This window comes from Melanostigma gelatinosum, assembly GCF_949748355.1.
Source record: "Melanostigma gelatinosum genome assembly, chromosome: 13".
Classification (NCBI taxonomy): Eukaryota; Metazoa; Chordata; class Actinopteri; order Perciformes; family Zoarcidae; genus Melanostigma; species Melanostigma gelatinosum.
Window position 1 is genome coordinate 24694740 of NC_136646.1, and position 20314 is coordinate 24715053.

The 20314-nt window shown below is 44.8% G+C and overlaps 2 protein-coding genes across 4 annotated transcripts; one reads left to right on the forward strand and one right to left on the reverse strand.

Moving 5' to 3' along the window:
- Positions 1–5480: 5480 nt before the first annotated feature.
- On the reverse strand, positions 5481–14896 carry crlf3 (cytokine receptor-like factor 3). Of its 3 annotated transcripts, none has more exons than XM_079281684.1 (9): positions 14792–14896; positions 11952–12079; positions 10506–10713; positions 10184–10271; positions 9842–10019; positions 9505–9733; positions 9159–9297; positions 8938–9050; positions 5481–8594 (listed from the first exon to the last, which is right to left on the reverse strand). In XM_079281684.1, exons 2-9 carry the CDS (start codon positions 12066–12068, stop codon positions 8329–8331), a joined length of 1338 nt encoding a protein of 445 aa, XP_079137810.1. In that variant the 5' UTR covers positions 12069–12079; positions 14792–14896; the 3' UTR covers positions 5481–8328. The 3 variants fall into 3 exon arrangements, with proteins under 3 accessions (XP_079137810.1, XP_079137812.1, XP_079137811.1); XM_079281686.1 differs by lacking the exon at positions 14792–14896 and adding an exon at positions 12370–12546; XM_079281685.1 differs by lacking the exon at positions 14792–14896 and adding an exon at positions 12268–12296.
- A 1622-nt stretch (positions 14897–16518) lies between these two features.
- mpv17l (MPV17 mitochondrial membrane protein like) lies at positions 16519–17982 on the forward strand (the record flags this gene model as incomplete). The annotated part of the gene is made up of 4 exons (XM_079281702.1): positions 16519–16825; positions 17180–17250; positions 17590–17619; positions 17767–17982. The coding sequence occupies 4 exons, from the start codon at positions 16519–16521 to the stop codon at positions 17980–17982; spliced, it is 624 nt and encodes a 207-aa protein (XP_079137828.1).
- Between the last annotated feature and the right edge of the window lie 2332 nt (positions 17983–20314).

A 20314-nucleotide genomic window follows, 5' to 3' on the forward strand; every position in this document is an offset into this window, starting at 1 on the left:
GCCGTCCCCGCTCATGTAGAAGGACAACCTGAGCACACGATGCATGAGAGGGTTTAGCAATGCAAAGATAATGTGGTAATGTAACATTATAGTTCGATACATATTGACATAAAATTGTTCTTTTTATGAGTGTTAACTGTTTGTAGATATAAAACAGTCGTATTGTTAGCAAACCGCTACCACAAAACCACCAGAAACGGTGTTTTGTGGTAGCGGTGGTAGTCGTCGAGGGTTTTAGCAGCAGTGTAGCATGAGTGGTATTTTTGGTCTGAAAATGGTGGAACTGATTGGACTCTGATCAGTAAACACAGAATATCAGCGTGTTTTCGTGACTACCTGCCGTCCGACTCGCGCCACACATTCAGCTCGTCGTAGTCCTGCGTCCGGTACGCGAACAGGATGACCTCGCGCTCTCCGCTGAGCTCCGTGGCCACGCGCATGCACAGAGTGAACGCCCGCAGGTTCAAGGGCTTCAGAGGGACCATCTCCACATAGCTGGTACTGGTTGCAGAGGGGAACACCAAGGTCTTAATGGTCACACTCCCTGAGGGACAAGAGAGAGAGAGTTACTGTACAAACGGTCCAGAGAACCATTCAGAAAATAAATCAAATATAGTGCAGTTTTGGCCAGATGGTGGCGCTGTAACGCTGCAGAGTTGAACCTAGAGTACCGGGAAATAAATTCACATTTTCAGGAATTCTTTGGGGTCCAGACCAGGCGACCACCTAAAGACAGTTTTAGGTGCGCAAGTAAATCATCTTTCACTTTATTTATTATTATTTATCAATCAATTGAAAAAACAACAACTATTTCACACAATATATATCTACAATGAAATAGAATAATATTAAAATGAACCAACTAAACAACAGTGCAAAGATTTAACCAAACCAAAGAAACAAAGTTGTAGTTTTGTGGTTGATTTGGCCAGAGGCGATTTATTACAAAGTCTTATTGCAGGAATGATCTCCTGTATCTGTACACACACACACACACACAGATATGCACAGACAGACACGAAGGCTTACCGCCCACCAGCGTGGAGACGAGGAAGAGGACGGCTGAAAGTCTCATTGTCTGAACAAACCTGCAGAAGAAAAAGGACACAATGTGAAGTTGAATGCTGCGATGAACAGAGTACGACTCAAGCGCAGTGATCACAAGACCAGAGAATAAAGATGCAAAAATCTAAGTTTCACTGAGGCTCAGATAAAAACAAACAAGGCAGGACAGGCATCAAGCGGAATTCACACGCATAATTAATGGTCAAAAACAAAAAGCTTAACAATAAACTACACACAGGAAGCACAGGAATAGTAACGTACAGAGGGTTGAGCAGAGAGGAGGTCTGAAGAGCAGATGAACAGTTGTGGAACAAAACATGCGGGAAAGTCAACTTTAAATGTCCCTGAACTCATCGTTGCATAATGTATTGACTTGGAATCAGATGATGGGGACAAAGTCCTGGTACTGTGTGTATATATATATATATATATATATATATATATATATATATATATATATATATAGTTAGAAACAGATTTGTCAAAAATAAGTGATGACGCTGCAGCATCATTGTTGACCTTCACTCCTCCAGACAGACCGGGAATATAAATGAATAAACTTGACAGCAGACACATCCTGATGAACCACAGCTAACAAAATAACAATGACGTTAAAGGAACAGTCGTATTTTGGGGAATATACTTATTTGCTTTCTTGCCCGAGAGCGAAACGAGAAGATCGACACCAATCTCATGTGTGTCTGTCAAATACAGAGCTGGAGCCCGGAGGCCATTAGCCTAGCTTAGCATAAAGACTGGAAACGGGGGGAAACGTTAGCCTGGCTCAGTCCAAAGGAAGAAAAGACACGTTGCATCTTGTTTGTTTTATTTGTACAAAAACAGAAATGAAAAATGTTTACGTCACAAAACGTCAAACTACTCCTTTAAAACAAGACGACTTTATTGATGAGGGCAGAGCAGGATATTGATAAAGGAGCTGCAGTTCTCTTTCATATCATTGTTAATTGAATATTTAGCATTTTGTGATGCTGGATTGACAAAATGAGACATTTGAAGACGTCAACTTTGACTCTAATTTCTAACATTTCATCGGTATTTATCAAAACAATCGTAGCTGGATGGCAACAAACAGTATGAGACATTAAGAAATGATAAACTCAACTTCTCCTTTTAGTTTTAAACCGTTAAAATATTCCACAAAATGAGTTTAAAGCCAAAGAAGAAGAAGTGTGACTTCCTGTCTGATCTGAACTGTTAACAGCAGGGATGATGAATTCCTCTCAGGCTCATCGATGAGCTGCAGCTTCACTCCAGTTCTCTACAGCGGCAGCTTCACGGAAACACTGTTAATGATTGTCGACACACAAATAATTCAACGTAACAGCTTGAACAGTTTAAACAGGAGACAGTTCAGCCAAAAACACTGAGGTTCACATCTTCAGCCTGGATATAAAAACTGTAAAACTCAAGAACAAAGTCTCCTCATCAGTAGAATAAAAGGTCATCTTTCAATTCTTTTGAACTAATGAGCAGTTTGATCTTTAGGGAGGCAGAAAAATACGGAAGAGTTTAGTTTCAGACCCACTTTAGAGGTCTGATATGTAACTTTTAGAATTAAAATGCTATATGTCGTTAACGTGTGCACTTATAATTATCCCAATTGTGGGCTTTGTGCACATCACATTTCAGGTACAGTCAAAGAAGTTCAAATACAAGTTATTTTGAAGTAAATGAATCATCGTTTTTATAATATTCCTTTTACAGATGGTTGCACGACGATATTTTCTTTCCACTCAACTCTACTTTATTTTGACTTTAACTTATAAACAAACAACTGAAATAATTTGATTTTAAAACTAGTTTGTTAAACTCATGTTTACAATGTTTACTGAGGGAATAAATCAAGAGAGAAGTAGAGTCATTTTCTATAGACTTCTATACAACCAGAGGAGTCGCCCCCTGGTGGACACTAGAGAGAATGCAGCTTTAACACATGAAGCATCGGCTTCACTCGGCAGAACCAGAGGTTGCCGCCTGTGCAACACATATATATTAGGTGAGCATGAATAATTATGCAATATTTTCGTCAGAATATTTTTATTGGACTGCTACAGCTCAACATTAACAACCTCCACGTTCCCGTGGATCTTAAGCTGTGCGGTTTCCCAGTCGAAGACGTTCCCTCTCGCCACTCTCTTCCCAGAGAACAAGTCTCGGATGGCGCTTTGCGAGAGGACCGAGTCCCACATGCTGATGTCGCCGATCTCCCCGACGAGGCTCTGGTTAGCATCAAAGTCCCCGACGTAATTGTCCGGATCCTGTCCGATGATGACTTTCCCTCCGGGCCGCACCGTTTGGTTCTTCCTGTAGATCTTGGTCAAGCTCTTCCTCCCGTCCACGAAGAGGGTGGCCGCACCCGAACCAGAGTTCCAGGTGACGCACAGGTGGGTCTGCAGGGCGCCGAGCTGAGGCACGTTGAAGAAAACGCCGTCCCCGCTCATGTAGAAGGACAACCTGAGCACACGATGCATGAGAGGGTTTAGCAATGCAAAGAAAATGTGGTAATGTAACATTATAGTTCGATACATATTGACATAAAATTGTTCTTTTTATGAGTGTTAACTGTTTGTAGATATAAAACAGTCGTATTGTTAGCAAACCGCTACCACAAAACCACCAGAAACGGTGTTTTGTGGTAGCGGTGGTAGTCGTCGAGGGTTTTAGCAGCAGTGGTAGCATGAGTGGTATTTTTGGTCTGAAAATGGTGGAACTGATTGGACTCTGATCAGTAAACACAGAATATCAGCGTGTTTTCGTGACTACCTGCCGTCCGACTCGCGCCACACATTCAGCTCGTCATAGTCCTGCGTCCGGTACGCGAACAGGATGACCTCGCGCTCTCCGCTGAGCTCCGTGGCCACGCGCATGCACAGAGTGAACGCCCGCAGGTTCAAGGGCTTCAGAGGGACCATCTCCACATAGCTGGTACTGGTTGCAGAGGGGAACACCAAGGTCTTAATGGTCACACTCCCTGAGGGACAAGAGAGAGAGAGTTACTGTACAAACGGTCCAGAGAACCGTTCGGAAAATAAACCAAATATCGTGCAGTTTTGGCCAGATGGTGGCGCTGTAACGCTGCAGAGTTGAACCCAGAGTACCGGGAAATAAATTCACATGTTCAGGAATTCTTTGGGGTCCACACCAGGCGACCACCTAAAGACAGTTTTAGGTGCGCAAGTAAATCATCTTTCACTTTATTTATTATTATTTATTAATCAATTGAAAAAAAAAACTATTTCACACAACATATATCTACAATGAAATAGAATAATATTAAAATGAACCAACTAAACAACAGTGCAAAGATTTAACCAAACCAAAGAAACAAAGTTGTAGTTTTGTGGTTGATTTGGCCAGAGGCGATTTATTACAAAGTCTTATTGCAGGAATGATCTCCTGTATCTGTACACACACACACACACACAGATATGCACAGACAGACACGAAGGCTTACCGCCCACCAGCGTGGAGACGAGGAAGAGGACGGCTGAAAGTCTCATTGTCTGAACAAACCTGCAGAAGAAAAAGGACACAATGTGAAGTTGAATGCTGCGATGAACAGAGTACGACTCAAGCGCAGTGATCACAAGACCAGAGAATAAAGATGCAAAAATCTAAGTTTCACTGAGGCTCAGATAAAAACAAACAAGGCAGGACAGGCGTCAAGCGGAATTCACACGCATAATTAATGGTCAAAAACAAAAAGCTGAACAATAAACTACACACAGGAAGCACAGGAATAGTAACGTACAGAGGGTTGAGCAGAGAGGAGGTCTGAAGAGCAGATGAACAGTTGTGGAACAAAACATGCGGGAAAGTCAACTTTAAATGTCCCTGAACTCATCGTTGCATAATGTATTGACTTGGAATCAGATGATGGGGACAAAGTCCTGGTACTGTGTGTGTATGTATATATATATATATATATATATATATATATATATATATATATATATATATATATATATATATATATAGTTAGAAACAGATGTCAAAAATAAGTGATGACGCTGCAGCATCATTGTTGACCTTCACTCCTCCAGACAGACCGGGAATATAAATGAATAAACTTGACAGCAGACACATCCTGATGAACCACAGCTAACAAAATAACAATGACGTTAAAGGAACAGTCGTATTTTGGGGAATATACTTATTTGCTTTCTTGCCCGAGAGCGAAACGAGAAGATCGACACCAATCTCATGTGTGTCTGTCAAATACAGAGCTGGAGCCCGGAGGCCATTAGCCTAGCTTAGCATAAAGACTGGAAACGGGGGGAAACGTTAGCCTGGCTCAGTCCAAAGGAAGAAAAGACACGTTGCATCTTGTTTGTTTTATTTGTACAAAAACAGAAATGAAAAATGTTTACGTCACAAAACGTCAAACTACTCCTTTAAAACAAGACGACTTTATTGATGAGGGCAGAGCAGGATATTAATAAAGGAGCTGCAGTTCTCTTTCATATCATTGTTAATTGAATATTTAGCATTTTGTGATGCTGGATTGACAAAATGAGACATTTGAAGACGTCAACTTTGACTCTAATTTCTAACATTTCATCGGTATTTATCAAAACAATCGTAGCTGGATGGCAACAAACAGTATGAGACATTAAGAAATGATAAACTCAACTTCTCCTTTTAGTTTTAAACCGTTAAAATATTCCACAAAATGAGTTTAAAGCCAAAGAAGAAGAAGTGTGACTTCCTGTCTGATCTGAACTGTTAACAGCAGGGATGATGAATTCCTCTCAGGCTCATCGATGAGCTGCAGCTTCACTCCAGTTCTCTACAGCGGCAGCTTCACGGAAACACTGTTAATGATTGTCGACACACAAATAATTCAACGTAACAGCTTGAACAGTTTAAACAGGAGACAGTTCAGCCAAAAACACTAAGGTTCACATCTTCAGCCTGGATATAAAAACTGTAAAACTCAAGAACAAAGTCTCCTCATAAGTAGAATAAAAGGTCATCTTTCAATTCTTTTGAACTAATGAGCAGTTTGATCTTTAGGGAGGCAGAAAAATACGGAAGAGTTTAGTTTCAGACCCACTTTAGAGGTCTGATATGTAACTTTTAGAATTAAAATGCTATATGTCGTTAACGTGTGTACTTATAATTATCCCAAATGGTTCAACAGTTTTCAAACCGATAGATAGAATTCATTTTAATGAAGGTGACGGTGCGTTTGATTTGGAAACATTGCTTTTAAGTGTTTTCAGAGCTCAACGCTCGTTCCAGCGAGTCAGAGGGACGTCTTCAGGTTAAAACCTGCAGAAACGCATGCATTGTTCAGCCTCAAGCTTCTGATCGGCTCAGACGTCAGACGAGTCACAGTGTCACATGCCGGTCAGCAAGAGAAACGATCTGAAGCAGGAAGTGGATGTCTACAAGTACTTCTTCACAGTCAGTGTATTACTGCAGTAGATGGAGCTTTGACACCAGACTCCATTCACAAAAACAGGGATTCTACCTCTCAGGACACTCGTTCTCTACCGCTGCCTCCATCGGTGACTGCGTTTGTGTAACTTTGGTGAATCTGAACGAACCCGTAAAAACACTGAAGTCACACAAACACACAAACACACTGACAGACGGAGGCAGCAGACCAGCAGCTCCTGTGTTCTGTTACATCAGTGTCTCAGTGAATGGAGTCTGGTGTTTGTAGAGATCATAGATAACAGCTTCAGCTCCCCGTCGTCAAGGTAACGAGGTGAAAACATTCTAAACACAGCCTTCACTTGAACTGCTATCGATCCTTGAAGGAGTCTAAAATACGCCCGCAGCAGCACTTTACTCTGCTCCATCTACTGCAGTAAAACTCTGACTGTGTAGAAGTACATCATACAGACACACGTACTGTCCCTTTAAACCTGATCACACCCGAACTGAGACCGCTTTGTGTTTGATGGTGAACTGTCCCTTTACAAGTAAAACACGAGTTGACTTTCACAGTGACGAGTTAAAACAAATAACAGAGAGCAGCAGCTTCTCTGTTTTTCCTGCTGCTCTAAACTGAAAGATAAAAACGGATCTCGTGTTTTCCATCTGAAGTGTCAAACTGTTCCTAACAGTCTTCCTCACAGAGAGGAGGTTAAAACGCAGCTGTAAACAAAAGCCGACATCGTACGGAGGCCCCGAGAGTTCAAAAGTAAAAGCCGAGACGATCCGTCGGTTCAACCGGAAAGATCAAAAACACCGACGGGGTCTTTTTCAAACAGAAGAGTCTGGAATCCATCGATCACATTTCCTCCCAGAGAGCCGGCACGTTTACATTCACACGAGGAAACAAGTGGCTCAGATCCAGAGGAACAAATCTCCTAAAAGCCCTGGATGAGAGGAGAGTGAGCGGCTTCGTTATTTCACCAACAATTATTCAAAAACACACGAGAAATACGACGTTTACATTAGAGAGTCATCCAGCGAGAATCCACGCTTCCATGCATTTGATTGGTCAACACAGTGTCTGGCAAGATGATGTCACTGGCGTTCGATGGCGTTTTAGGCTCATTGTAAGTTAAAGATAATATTAATAACAAAATAATCCCGGGAGTCCGGGGAGGGCGTAATATTCAGAGACACAAACTCAGAAAATCTCAGAGATCGAAGTCACAAATTTAGATGCAAAAGTGATCAATTATATTCGTAGTTATTTATGTCCATAAAATAAAACGCTTATAAGCATCTTGGCCGTACAACGTTTTTCACAATTCGATTTTTTGTCCACAAATGTACAACGAATATCCACGTTTTCTTTCTTGTAAATGAAGGATTTTAATCTGAGATTCAGTTTCTTTCCTTGAAATATGAACCTTCTTCTCACAGCTTTGTTATTCATCTTTTATCTAAAATGGCCAGAATACCTCCAGGAGGACTCGGTTGTGTACCGCGATCACAGAAACCAGATCAGTCCAGAAACACGCCGACTCTGCGTCTCTGCTGAGGTGAAGCTGGCGACGGCAGCAGCAGCTCATTTGAAGCTTCATCTCTTCTCTTTACTTCTCTTTCTCGTGGAGATCCGGTGAAGTCGGCAAACTCTTTTTCAGGACTCGCTGCTCGACTTTGCCGCAGATCTTCCAGGGTTTTTCCCGGTTGCATAGAAAAACCCGGACCAGTGAATTACGGAGAAATACTGTGTGAAGCTCCTGGAAGTCCACATGGTGGGAGGAAACGACGGATTGATTCCAGACTCAACAAAACAACAGAAGAGAAAACTCCAGCAGGTTGAAAAAGGATCCGTTAAAACACCAGAACCTTCCAGCCGGAGTGGACGAACGAGCAGCCGAAGAAGAGGCAGTCCACCGCCTGGTCCACCAGCCAATCAAACACCACCTCGCGGCTCCCGGAGCCGATGGTGACCCTCAGCTTGAAGTGGCCCCCCCCCTCGCTCAGGTTGTTGCTGACGGGGAACAGGTTCACCACCTCCATGTCAAAGGTCACGGAGGAGCCCAGCGCCACGGCCGGCAGCTGGTTGGTCATCTCTTTACCGTTCACGAACACGGCTCCTGAGGGACACACACACACACACACACACACACACAGACACACACACACACACACACACACAGACACACACACACACACACACACACACACACACACACACACACACACACACACACACACACACACACACACACACACACACACACACACACACACACAGACACACACACACACACACACACACACACAGACACACACACACACACAGACACACACACACACACACACACACACACACAAACAGTTCATGTTGAAAGCATTTCCTTCCACAGAAACCATCCATGTTCACTGAAGCTGTCTTGTAAAAAGCTGTGATCCATCAGATGGTGTGTGTCAGCGTACCGTTGGTGGAAATGCAGACGGCCTGGTCTCTCTGAAGGGAGTCGGCTCTTCTCCTGCTGTCCACACACACACCGAGACTGTCCCTCCGATCCATCTGACCTGCTGCTGACATCCTGCGCACACACACACACACGTTATATTACTGTAAAAACACAAGAGAGTTCCTGTGAGACCCCCTCATCTACCATCTAGATGACGTATCGGAGTGTGTTTGTGTGTACTTGAAGGTGAGCGTCTGGCCACAGAAGTAGGTGGGTGCGTTGGAGTAGAGGACGGGGCAGCGCGAGTGGGCGGAGTCACTGCGCAGAGCGATGTTTCTCCTGCTGCTCAGGATGTAGCCTTCAGAGCCCGGACACCACTCTGCAGAGAACACACGCACACGTGCGCACGCACGCGCACACGCACACACACACACACACACACACACACACACACACACTAGTTTTAGGTAAAAATAAGTCGTAGCATTCAACGTACAGCCACTGGGACCCTTGAAGATATGATGCTATGATGCACAAATACGCCCCCCCCCCCCCCCCCCGTGCAGCAGTCTAAAGCTTCCCCTACCGTGCGGCGCGAGGGTGGTGTACCCCGTCTGCGGGATGCTCCAGGGGCTCCACTCGGTGCGACCCTCCCCGCGGGCGCAGACCCTGAACAGGTAGTCGGTGTGCGGGTCGAGGTGCAGCACCAGGAACTCGCAGTCCCGACCGATGAAGGCGTCCTCGTACTGAGCCCCCCCGCTGCCGGAGCGCCGCTGCTGCAGCCGGTAATCTGCTGCTGCAAAGTCCTCGTCCACCTGATGCAATAATAACGATAGTAATAAATAGTAATGATGGTAATAATAGTAACGATGAGGACATTTGCACCATTGAGAGTGTGTTCTGCGTGTTTGCGCCGTGCTGACCTTACACCAGCGGACCAGGACGCTGCCCGGTCTCTCCTGCAGCTCTTCTATCTGGACCGGCGGGTGGGAGGAGACGAGGCCGAGGCGGGACACCCGGTCCCTCAGCAGACCCAGCAGGGAGTCGTCCAGCTGGGCGGAAACACACGGAACGTCCACCAGCGCCGGCACCTCCGGGAGGCTGCAAAACACAGAAAGAGCCAGAATCTGAATGCTTGTGTGTTAGTCGGTCTCTGTTTGAGATGCCGCTCTGAAAGCTGGTTCTACATGAGGTTCAGAGTGATCGGTTCTTCTATTTAGAAACTTCTGGTATTGCTGTGATGAAGAGCGTGGTCTCTGTCCCACCTGTCCAGTTGGATGTGCATGGCCTTCTTGGTGAAGCTGCCCAGCTGGTCCTCCTTCTCCCCGAGACCACAACGCAGAGCTGCTTCCCCTGGAGAGACGGAGTATTTAAAGAACTGACACATGGAGGGCGGTATCATCATTATTACATTTAAAACATGACGATCTCATCTGACGTTTTATCAGAAGTAATAAATGCATCTAATGAGTATTTTCATTGTTGATTATTCACCATTTAGCCTCAAACAAATGTCAGAAAATGTCGTCTATGAATGCCCAAATATTACATGTTATGATCACACGAAAGTGTGTTTGGCGGAGTCACCTTCTCGCAGCAGCTCGTCGGCCTGGCCCACGCCGTGCTCGATGAGGCTCTGGCAGTCGTCCAGCGGCGTGACGCTGTCCGCCTCGATGGCGTCCACCTCGGCCAGCAGGACGGCCAGACGCTCCGACAGCAGACGGCTCGCCGCCGACTGCAGCTCCGTGAAGTGGCGCCGCAGGGCCTCGCGGGCCTGACCCGAGCTGCCCCGCACCTGGAGGCCAGAGGACACAAGGAGACAAGGAGACAAGGAGACAAGGTTACCTTCATTCATGCAACTTTAAATCCTTCAGAACAGCTTCTTTCCACTGGCCGTCAGCCTGATGAACAATTAACCAGACATGCTGCACTATTACCACCAACATCTCAAATCCATTGTTCCATTGTTATTGTTCTTTATGTTCATACAAATACTCCGACAACAATTACAACAATGACTCCCACCACTGTTCCTTGTATCACACACAGACGACTCTCTCTGACGAGGAGCTTGTCAGGAAGCTTGCAGATTGTCATCAGTGGTCGAGGTCATGTTTCAGTTCCTCTTTGTAGAAAACACTTTTACACACACACACACACACACACACACACACCCCCCCACACACACACACACACACACGTATTACACAATGAGTGCACAGAGGCAGCGATGGAGATAGCAGGAAACAGAAGGCTGATTGACAATTGCTGCACTGATAAAGAGACAGTACAAGAACACACACACACACACACACACACACACACACACACACAGTACATTTTGTGTGCGTGTGTGTGTGTGTGTGAGTGTGTGTTTGGACTTTTCCACTGGAGACAAAGCATCACTTCCTGGCGACTGTCATTGATCAATATTTTGGGGTTGGTGGAAAAAGAATCGTGTTTGTTTAGACGACGAGATGCTGAACACATTCTGGTGTCTCCTTTATCCTCACTGTGTGTGTGTGTGTGTGTGTGTGTGTGTTTAATGTTTCCTTTAATGTGCTGGGGGACAGAAGGGGGTTCTGGGAAAGAAACGTGTGATAGAGCAGCTGGGATTGGGCGGAGGGAGAAAAATGTATTATGTGTGTGTGTGTGTGTGTGTGTGTGTGACTGTTATTTTGACGACATCTCAGAGGTAACTATTGTACTCTTTCCTCCACTACATCTCAGCGGTAACTATTGTACTCTTTCCTCCACTACATCTCAGCGAGGTTCTGACTTGTCGTGGAGTGTTCAGCGTGGTATTTGTACTCGTTCTGCAGTAAAGGATCTGAACACTTCTTCCACCTCTGAACATCACAGGAAGACAACATCGGCTGTAGAACCAGGAGCATTTCTCCTTCACAAAAGGTGAATTCAACTCTAGAAGGAGTTCTGAGTGTTGCTTGATAAGCAGCCAGACGGCGGCGCTGTCCAGCTCTTGCTCGTCTGTTTTAAATGCGTGTCCCTGCAGCTGTGAGCAGACTGCGGTACCTGTTTGCGGGCCTGGTTGAGTCCATGCAGGCGCTGCTGGAGCTCGCTACGGTAGTTCTGAGCCGCCTCGATGCTTTCTTTGGCCTCCTGCAGCAACACGTCCACCTCCACAGACATCCTCCCGCCGCCTGACACCAACGAGAGACAGACGTTTACAAAACACAACCAAAGACGCAGAGGAACCTGAAGCCAGACACAGACGGACTCGCTGTGTTTCACAGAGACTTCAGATTGATGACGGAAAAAAAACAGGTTTAAAGCAGATTTAGCATGAGGCTGCAACACAACAGGATGAGGATAAAGTGAAGGAATGTACCGAATGTGGAGTTCAGTGCTTAATAAGCGAGGAGGTAGAACTCTGCAGGCAGAGCGCTGTGACTGACGGAGGATGTGTGGCAACAAGAGAACCACTTCCTACCTCCAGCAGACCGCGAACAACACGACGTCAGAGCGACCGCAGCGTGGTCCGCTCAGCGATGAATATCAAACACAGTCAGTGAACGTGACCCCAGAATAGAAGCGTCAGCGAGGCCCAGCAGCTCACATGAGTCAGTCCACTCAGCTTCTTCAGATCACCAGAACAGCTTCTGGGTGTTTTGGCTGCGAGTTGATGTGAAAGCCGGTCGGTTGGAAAACTGAACGCAGAAAACAAAGTACAAAGCGACTCTGCACCACTCAAATATTCTGCTTCAGTGGGACTTCAATGCATCTCATGCAACTCGATTTCACTTGAATCTTTGAAGTCTTTAAATGATGAAGGTTCAAACTTTCGTTTTTCCTCAGAGCTCAAAGTAACGACACAACCTGCTGCGGTCGGCCGGCTTCCTTTACAGCATCTAAAGAGGAAGTCGGCCTCATGCTGCTGCCACACATACAGTACCATCATGTGAGCCAGCGTCCTGCAGCAGACCACCACGCCTGCAGCATCTCAACACCAAATCCAGAACGAGCTCATCCAGAACACGGGCCACGACGACACTAATCAGGCCTTTCAACGTGTGAATATCACAAGTATGCAGCAATCTATTTCAGCAGTAAGATAAGAGACATAACCTGTGATTCATGGTGCTTTGTTAAAGGAACATTACGACGTTTTGAGGTCCAGAATCTGATGTCGGACTGCAGATTATGATCTCGATCAATTGATTTATCGCCTCACTTTCTAAAAACCCACGATTCCGTCTGTAATTCGTTTGTTTTGGCCGACGAAGAGTCCAAAAAGATTTTCTCTTCACGATGATATTAAACAAAGAAGAGCAGAAAAAAGTCTCACAATTGAGAAACTAGAAGGAATTAATGTTTGCTCGTTACATGATCAGTGGTCGATGGCCAAAATAGTTGCTGAATAATTTTCTTTATTCCAAATCAAGTGATCGTTTCGGTCTCTTCTGTGTGTCACAGGTCCAGGACGGTTTGAGCTTAGCTTAGCACAAAGACTGGAAGCAGAGGGAAACTGCTAGCCTTGTTAGCGCGCCACTCACCTCAAAAAGGGAGTTAAGATGGAGCTCAAACTGGACAATTTTAATAATCGAATTATCATAAAATTCAAGTGAAAAAATGCCCAAAACCTCGCTGGTCTCAGCTTCTAAAATCAGGGGAATATCTTCGGGCTTCTAAATGTTGGTTGACATACAAACAAGCAGTTGATTGGTTAACTGATGAACGAACTAAGCCCAGGACCTCCACTGACTCAGACACGTCCATCCGCCGGTCAATACACGGCAACATTACACATCAACAGAACGCTTTTCTTTTCAGTTACATTGTTCACAGAACATGTTGACGAACACACAACCAGTGTCTCGTAAACACCCACGTGAATGCAAATGTAAGGCTTACAGACATTATGCAGTTATGCACTCAGATACTGGTGCTGACGAACTGACCAAAAACCACAGCGGTTAACTTTCCTTTACATGCTGTAAAAACAGGACGCTGCTCCTCTTCCATCTGTGGTTCATCATAACTCAATGACATCAAACTACTTCTGTCCGAAAGCCTGTTGTCTATGAATGTAGGAATATGTTTTATATGATACGGGTGTGGCACGAAACAAAAGTTACAGATTTAACATATATTTTACTGTCAGAATCCAACAAGAACTGATAAATAAAAGGTTTGTGTTTATTCTGCTGTGTTTTAATATCCTTCTTTAACTGTATGTTATTTAAAGTATGCAAACAGTTTTATTATATTGCAGCTCAACAAACCCAATTTGAATTTCCCACGTTTCATATTTCAATAAGCTGCAACTCCTTCAAACGGCACGTGCTAACAATGAAAGGCACGCACGTGCCCACATTATTATTATTGTTGGTGTTATTGTTGTTGTTATTGTTATTCTTATGAGAAGAGACAACAGGACGTGTCTCAACTCGCTCAAAAGAACTTCCGTATTTCTGTCGTTGTTTCATCACGTTGGCCTCCGCCCACCAGCTCTGAGGCGCGATGGTCTTCATGAGCTTAATCTCGTGAAATGCATCATAAATACATCATGAGTTCGCGTGGGAATGTCACGAGGAGGCACGTCTGTGGATCGGGTCCGTGGAGAGATCTGCTGTGTTTAAGTTGTGGCTGCTGTCAGCGCAGCTGCGCACAGAAGTAATAGTTTTTATCAATTTATAAAGTCTTAAAATCAACTCCGCGTACACAGCTGTTCCCTAAACAACATCTGTATGCGTTCAAACGTCAACTGCAACAGTCGCCGCGGGTTATTTTGGAGGATTGGGGCTCGTTGGTGATCATGCTCGGTGAGCAAACACAACAAACTCCGGAACAAAACAAGGATTCAGCCTCAAACACTGAAAGCAGACATTGTGGCGGAGAGTCTTTAAACGTACCTCTTTTTACAGCTTTCTTCAAAACATTTAATCTCGAAAAGTCGTGAATCAGCTCGAAGCCGCCGCACCGCCGCTCGGTATGCAGAAGCTTTGCTCAAGTCCCAAAAATGACACTTCCGAGGCTTTCGGGACATCAGCCAATCACAGACGAGGAACATTTGATGGACAGGGAAACCAGCCAATGGGATTGAGATATGCTTTGTTTCCTCCCCTCCCTCATCTACCGACCCCCTCACACTCGAGCTGATGAAATGAGTTCATGTGTTCACCAGTGTGTGTATTTACATATTTAATCTTACATTTTATTTGTTATGTTATTGGTAATATGTTGTATGTGTCACTATCACATACATACACACATTGAACTCGATGAATTGTGTTTTTATTAAGCTTTTTTGGTTCCAAATACAGAACATATTGAAAATTGGTACATTCTAAAATCTGTTTCATCTAATTGCATTCACTTTTATTTCTACAGATATTTAGATCTTAGAGTTTGGGGGGGGGGGGGGGGGGCATAACATTACTGATCCTGCAACAGTTGATACAATAAATCAAATAAAAGTCACTGATCATGTGGTGCACATTTGATGTTCAAATAGCCCTGAAGAACACAGAGAGAAACACAAAGTACCATGAACCAGAGGTTTGACAGGTAAACAGGTTGATCTCCTTGCTCAGGTAACAGGTGAGACAATTGGCTTTATGCGGAGTGACATCGCCCTCTAGTGGTTATACTGGGTACAGCATGTGTTCGCTGTGGCTCTGAAGCTCTGGCTCCTTTCATCCATTACTGTAAAGGTCCCAGATCCTTAAAAGAGCCATGTTTGATGGATCAGAGAAAACATTTCTTATCCATTCCCAAACATCCTTGAGAAGTGTTTGCAGAGACAGAGAGCGAGAGAGAGAGAGAGAGAGAGAGAGAGAGAGAGAGATGAGAGAGGGAGAGAGAGAGAGAGAGAGAGAGAGAGAGAGAGAGAGAGAGAGAGAGAGAGAGAGAGAGAGTCTGAGACTGAGAGAGGGAGAGGGAGAGAGAGACTGAGAGAGGGAGAGAGACTGAGAGAGAGAGAGAGAGAGAGAGAGAGAGAGAGAGAGAGAGAGAGAGAGAGAGAGAGAGACTGAGCTAGGTAGAGGGAGAGACAGAAAGAGAGAGCAGATTGCGGGTTTGGACACCGCAGATCTGACAGTGCGTGGACTGTCTGGCTGACCGCGGTGACGCAGTGGGCCCGGGACAATCCATCAGATTAGCGCTTCACCCGCAGGATTTGTTGGGAGCGACACATCCAGTGAGAGCAGACGGAATGATCTAGATTTCATGTTTATGTTCCACTGGATGGTCTCTCTGTTTTATATAGCGTGAAAGGATCGGATGTAGCTACTTTACGCACAAAGCTCCAGGACGCAATAGAGGAGCACCTCTCCAAAATGACCAAAGTGGTGCCATGGCAGGTTTTACGCAGGAGTCGACAGTGTTTGGGAAACGTTTAGGAGGAGTCTGTAATTTTGTCGTTAGCGATCTGAAGACCCGGTAATGTGTGATATCCCTGCTGCCGGTGGAGCCGTCTAATCCCTCCCTGATTATACCGCGCACAGATGGATTGCGTCCGACTGACACCAGGGCCAAGTCAGATCGTTTTAACCGCTATGCTTGCGCCTTGATTGCCGAATCGAAGCTATTTGACGGACCGTGCAGCATTACTTTTGGAGCCTCCCTCCCAGCTTCTGAAATGAGGAGAGCTGTCCTGAAAGAAGCCGCCAAACGGTTCCCCTGGCTTGCCAACGTCACTTTGTACGGGTGCTTATTCGCCGGCGGCGACCTGGTCCATCAGCTCATCGCTCAGGAGGAGCACATGGACTGGAAACACACTCGCGACGTGGCTACCGTGGCTATAAGTTTCCATGGAAACTTCAATTACTTCTGGCTGCGAGCCCTGGAGAGGCGTTTCCCCGGGAAAGCCGCCGGGATGGTTTTCCGCAAACTCCTGCTGGACCAAAGCTTCGCGTCGCCTTTGGCCACCAGCGTCTTCTATACAGGTAAACTGGTCTGAATCCACAATGCAAAGACAATTTAGAGTTTGGTTTAAAGTGGAGACACACACTGGTTCTCTGTTTGGTTTGAGGTGAATATCATCTGATGCCAAAACATCAAAATATCTCTTTGTTTCAATGTCACCAAACCATCAGAGCAAAACCACAGACCCAAATATGTCTCATCAGTTAGAAATCTGTACAATCTACAATCAGTAGTGAAGTGATGAGCTTCCTGTTAAGGTCGATTTATGTCAAACATCATGTGGGTCAAGGTGAGTAGCATAACACACGTTGTAATCGTGCGTAATGGCGCACACCAGCCCCAAACTCTGCGTAAACGCCCCACATGTCCTGCAGGAGTGAACTTCTTGGAGAGAAAAGAAGACATCTTTGAAGACTGGAGGGACAAGTTCTTCAACACCTGGAAGGTGAGTAAGGCTTCGGCATAGTCAAGCGAAGTAAAAGTGAGTCACCTTGCCCTCCACACACACACACACACACACACACACACACACACACACACACACACTGCTGCGACCTCATGACCAGATTAACCTAGATGTTGCACCATGCTGCTTCTGCGCAGTGGGCACGACGAGACAACAGTTGACTTCAAAGAGACATACATGAGTACAAAGAGATACAAAATGACCTCAAAGAGACACTTTAGACACTTTAATCATCTAGAGGTGAGAACAGAGGTTTACATGTGACTGTGATGTCAGTCGTCTGTGTCTTCACTCATCATTTCCTACTTTCACTTTCAGACTGGACTCATGTACTGGCCGTTCATGCAGGTAAACATGAAAACAAGCTCCTGTTTTGTGCACATTTATGTCTTCTTCAATACAGCATGATGTTCATCGAGTAAGTTATGGTTCATTTAGAGTCAATATATCTGTATATGTTGAATATCACGTCCTGTTTTCTGCCCTCCGTCCCAGTTTCTGAACTTTGTCCTGATGCCGTTGTACCTGCGGACGGCCTTCATGGGCTGCTGCGCCTTCCTCTGGGCCACCTTCCTCTGCTTCTCGCGCCAGAGCGGCGACGGCACCGCCGCCGTGGCTCTGGCCTTCGTCATGGACCCCCGTAAGACCCTGGAGGAGATTCGTGAGGCCCGGCTGGCTCAGAAAAAGCAAAAGAGCCAGCGGGAAAACTAGAAGGAGGAAGAGGAAGGAGGAGGAGGAGGAGGAGAAGGAGGAGGAGGAGGAGGAGCAGGAGCAGGAGCAGGAGGAGGAGGAGGAGGAGGAGGAGGAGGAGGAACAGGAGGAGGAGGAGGAGGAGGAGGAGGCGGCTTCTGTCTTTCAGGCCTTTGGCAGAAGGGTTTCCACTTTGGCTTATTCATCAAACTGATGAGCAGGTTGCTGGTTGGTAAAAGGAAAAACATTTCTCTCTCACATACGCACACAACAGTTGACTGACTGCCGTTACATTACTCATAACATTTTAATCACATTTTCTTCCTGTGCTGAATATTATGTTTATTCTTGACCCTTTTCTGTGCAAAGAGTATATACTATTTCCCCTGAAATATGTTCTTGGTAAAGTAGGAAAGCATGTAGGTGAAAGCAGGCGGCAACCTCCGGTTCTGAAGAGTGAAGCCGATGCTTCATGTCCTAAAGCTGCATTCTCTCTAGTGTCCACCAGGGGGCGACTCCTCTGGTTGTATAGAAGTCTATAGAAAATGACTCTACTTCTCTCTTGATTTATTGCCTCAGTAAACATTGTAAACATGAGTTTATGTCTCAATCTCTAGTTTCAAGTCTTCTTCAATACAGCATGATGTTCATTTAGTACATTATGGTCCATTTAGAGTCACACAGACCATAAAGCAGGGGATGCTTTAGGGCGGGGCTACACAGTGATTGACAGGTCTCTGCCAGAGACGTATACGGCGTCTCTACGTCACTCCTCCTCAGTCCAGATACGGTCACTTCATTGGATGCAAATAAGCCAGTCTATGGGTCTGTGGGTAGAAGAGGAAACTCAGGTGAAACAGGTTACCAACAATAAAAGTACAACAGTTAATATCGGTGTTAAAAAACGTTCATTACAGCACACAATAAGAGTTGGATGAAACAAACCCTTCCACTCTTAAAGCATTAATAATACTGGGACTAAAAACATGAAGTTAAACGTGTTCATCCTCAGGGGAGCATGAAGCTGCTCAATACAGTTTATATGGCGAGACAGGTCTGGATATGTTTTGTGTGCAAATGCAGATGTTGTCCCATCGGAGGCTCTGGAATAAAAGGATTCCCGCGGTGGGGACCACGAATTTTTGCAGTACGTTTGGAGACATTTTGCCCCAAAGTGACGGATGGGACGACAGTAAAAAACGTTACAGTGTGATTCATTTCCAGGATGTATGACATATTGTTTCCAGTTGCAGTGAGATCAGATGAACGGCTCCATGTTTCTGCTCACACTCGCTGTGCCTTCTCTCTCTCGGTGTCTGCGAGCTTGCAGTGTTTGGCTGACTGGTGATTAGCAATACTCAATACAATGCAATATGTAAATATACATATATATATTTGTGTGCCAGCTATTTTTTAAATGGAGTTTATTGTGTGATGCACTGATGTAGACAATCAGGAGGCGAAAGCCTGAACGCTCTCGAAGGTTCATCCCCTGGGGAGCAAGAATGAGCTCAGTAAACGCTACAATATGTCCGTTAAAGGACCATCGAAAGAATATCTGCTGCAGATGTTGTAGAAACATGACGATTTGTCTCGAACTGAAGAAAAAAGTTATGAATATTAAACAGTTTTTATTTTCAGTATTTTTCTCAATGTCGACAAATCCCACGAAAATACCAAAAACAACAGTCTCTCAAGAATAAATATATATAGATATAAATATACATATATATATTTTTAAAGGATGTATAAAGGATATATATATATATAATATGTATATATATATGTTGAAAAACCTCTCACAAATATATACCGTAGTGCGTAGTGCGTGTGGATTAACCAGGATCAGATGTGCCTCGTTAATCCCCACCTCTGACCCCACCAACAGGAAGTGAAGATCTCCAATCAGAGTGAAGGATGCTGTCAGGTGCTCGGTTTAACACGCCACCCTCAGAACCGACCGTACTATCAGCATCCTAACAGGAAGCAGAGCACTGAGAATACATATTCAGGTCAAATAACTGAGAATAACAATGAATAAAGAATATAATGAAAGAGAAAGAAAGATGAGTTCATGTTGTGTGGAAGTGTGAATCATTGTAATGCTGTGTGTTTCCTGTCACCTGTTAATCACTGGATCTGAATAAAACTGATGCTTTGTTGGAGCTTTTGTTGTGTTGCGTTCAGGTACTGTAGGAAAGAGGAAGCTATTTAAATGCACCTGTAAATATATGAATATTTATTTTACAGTTATAATTGTTGTCGTTTTAAAGTGACCCCAGCACTGAAATTAGACATTGTTATTACTTAAAATCTGACTAAACTAATTGTTGTGTAGTGTTTTATGATGCTG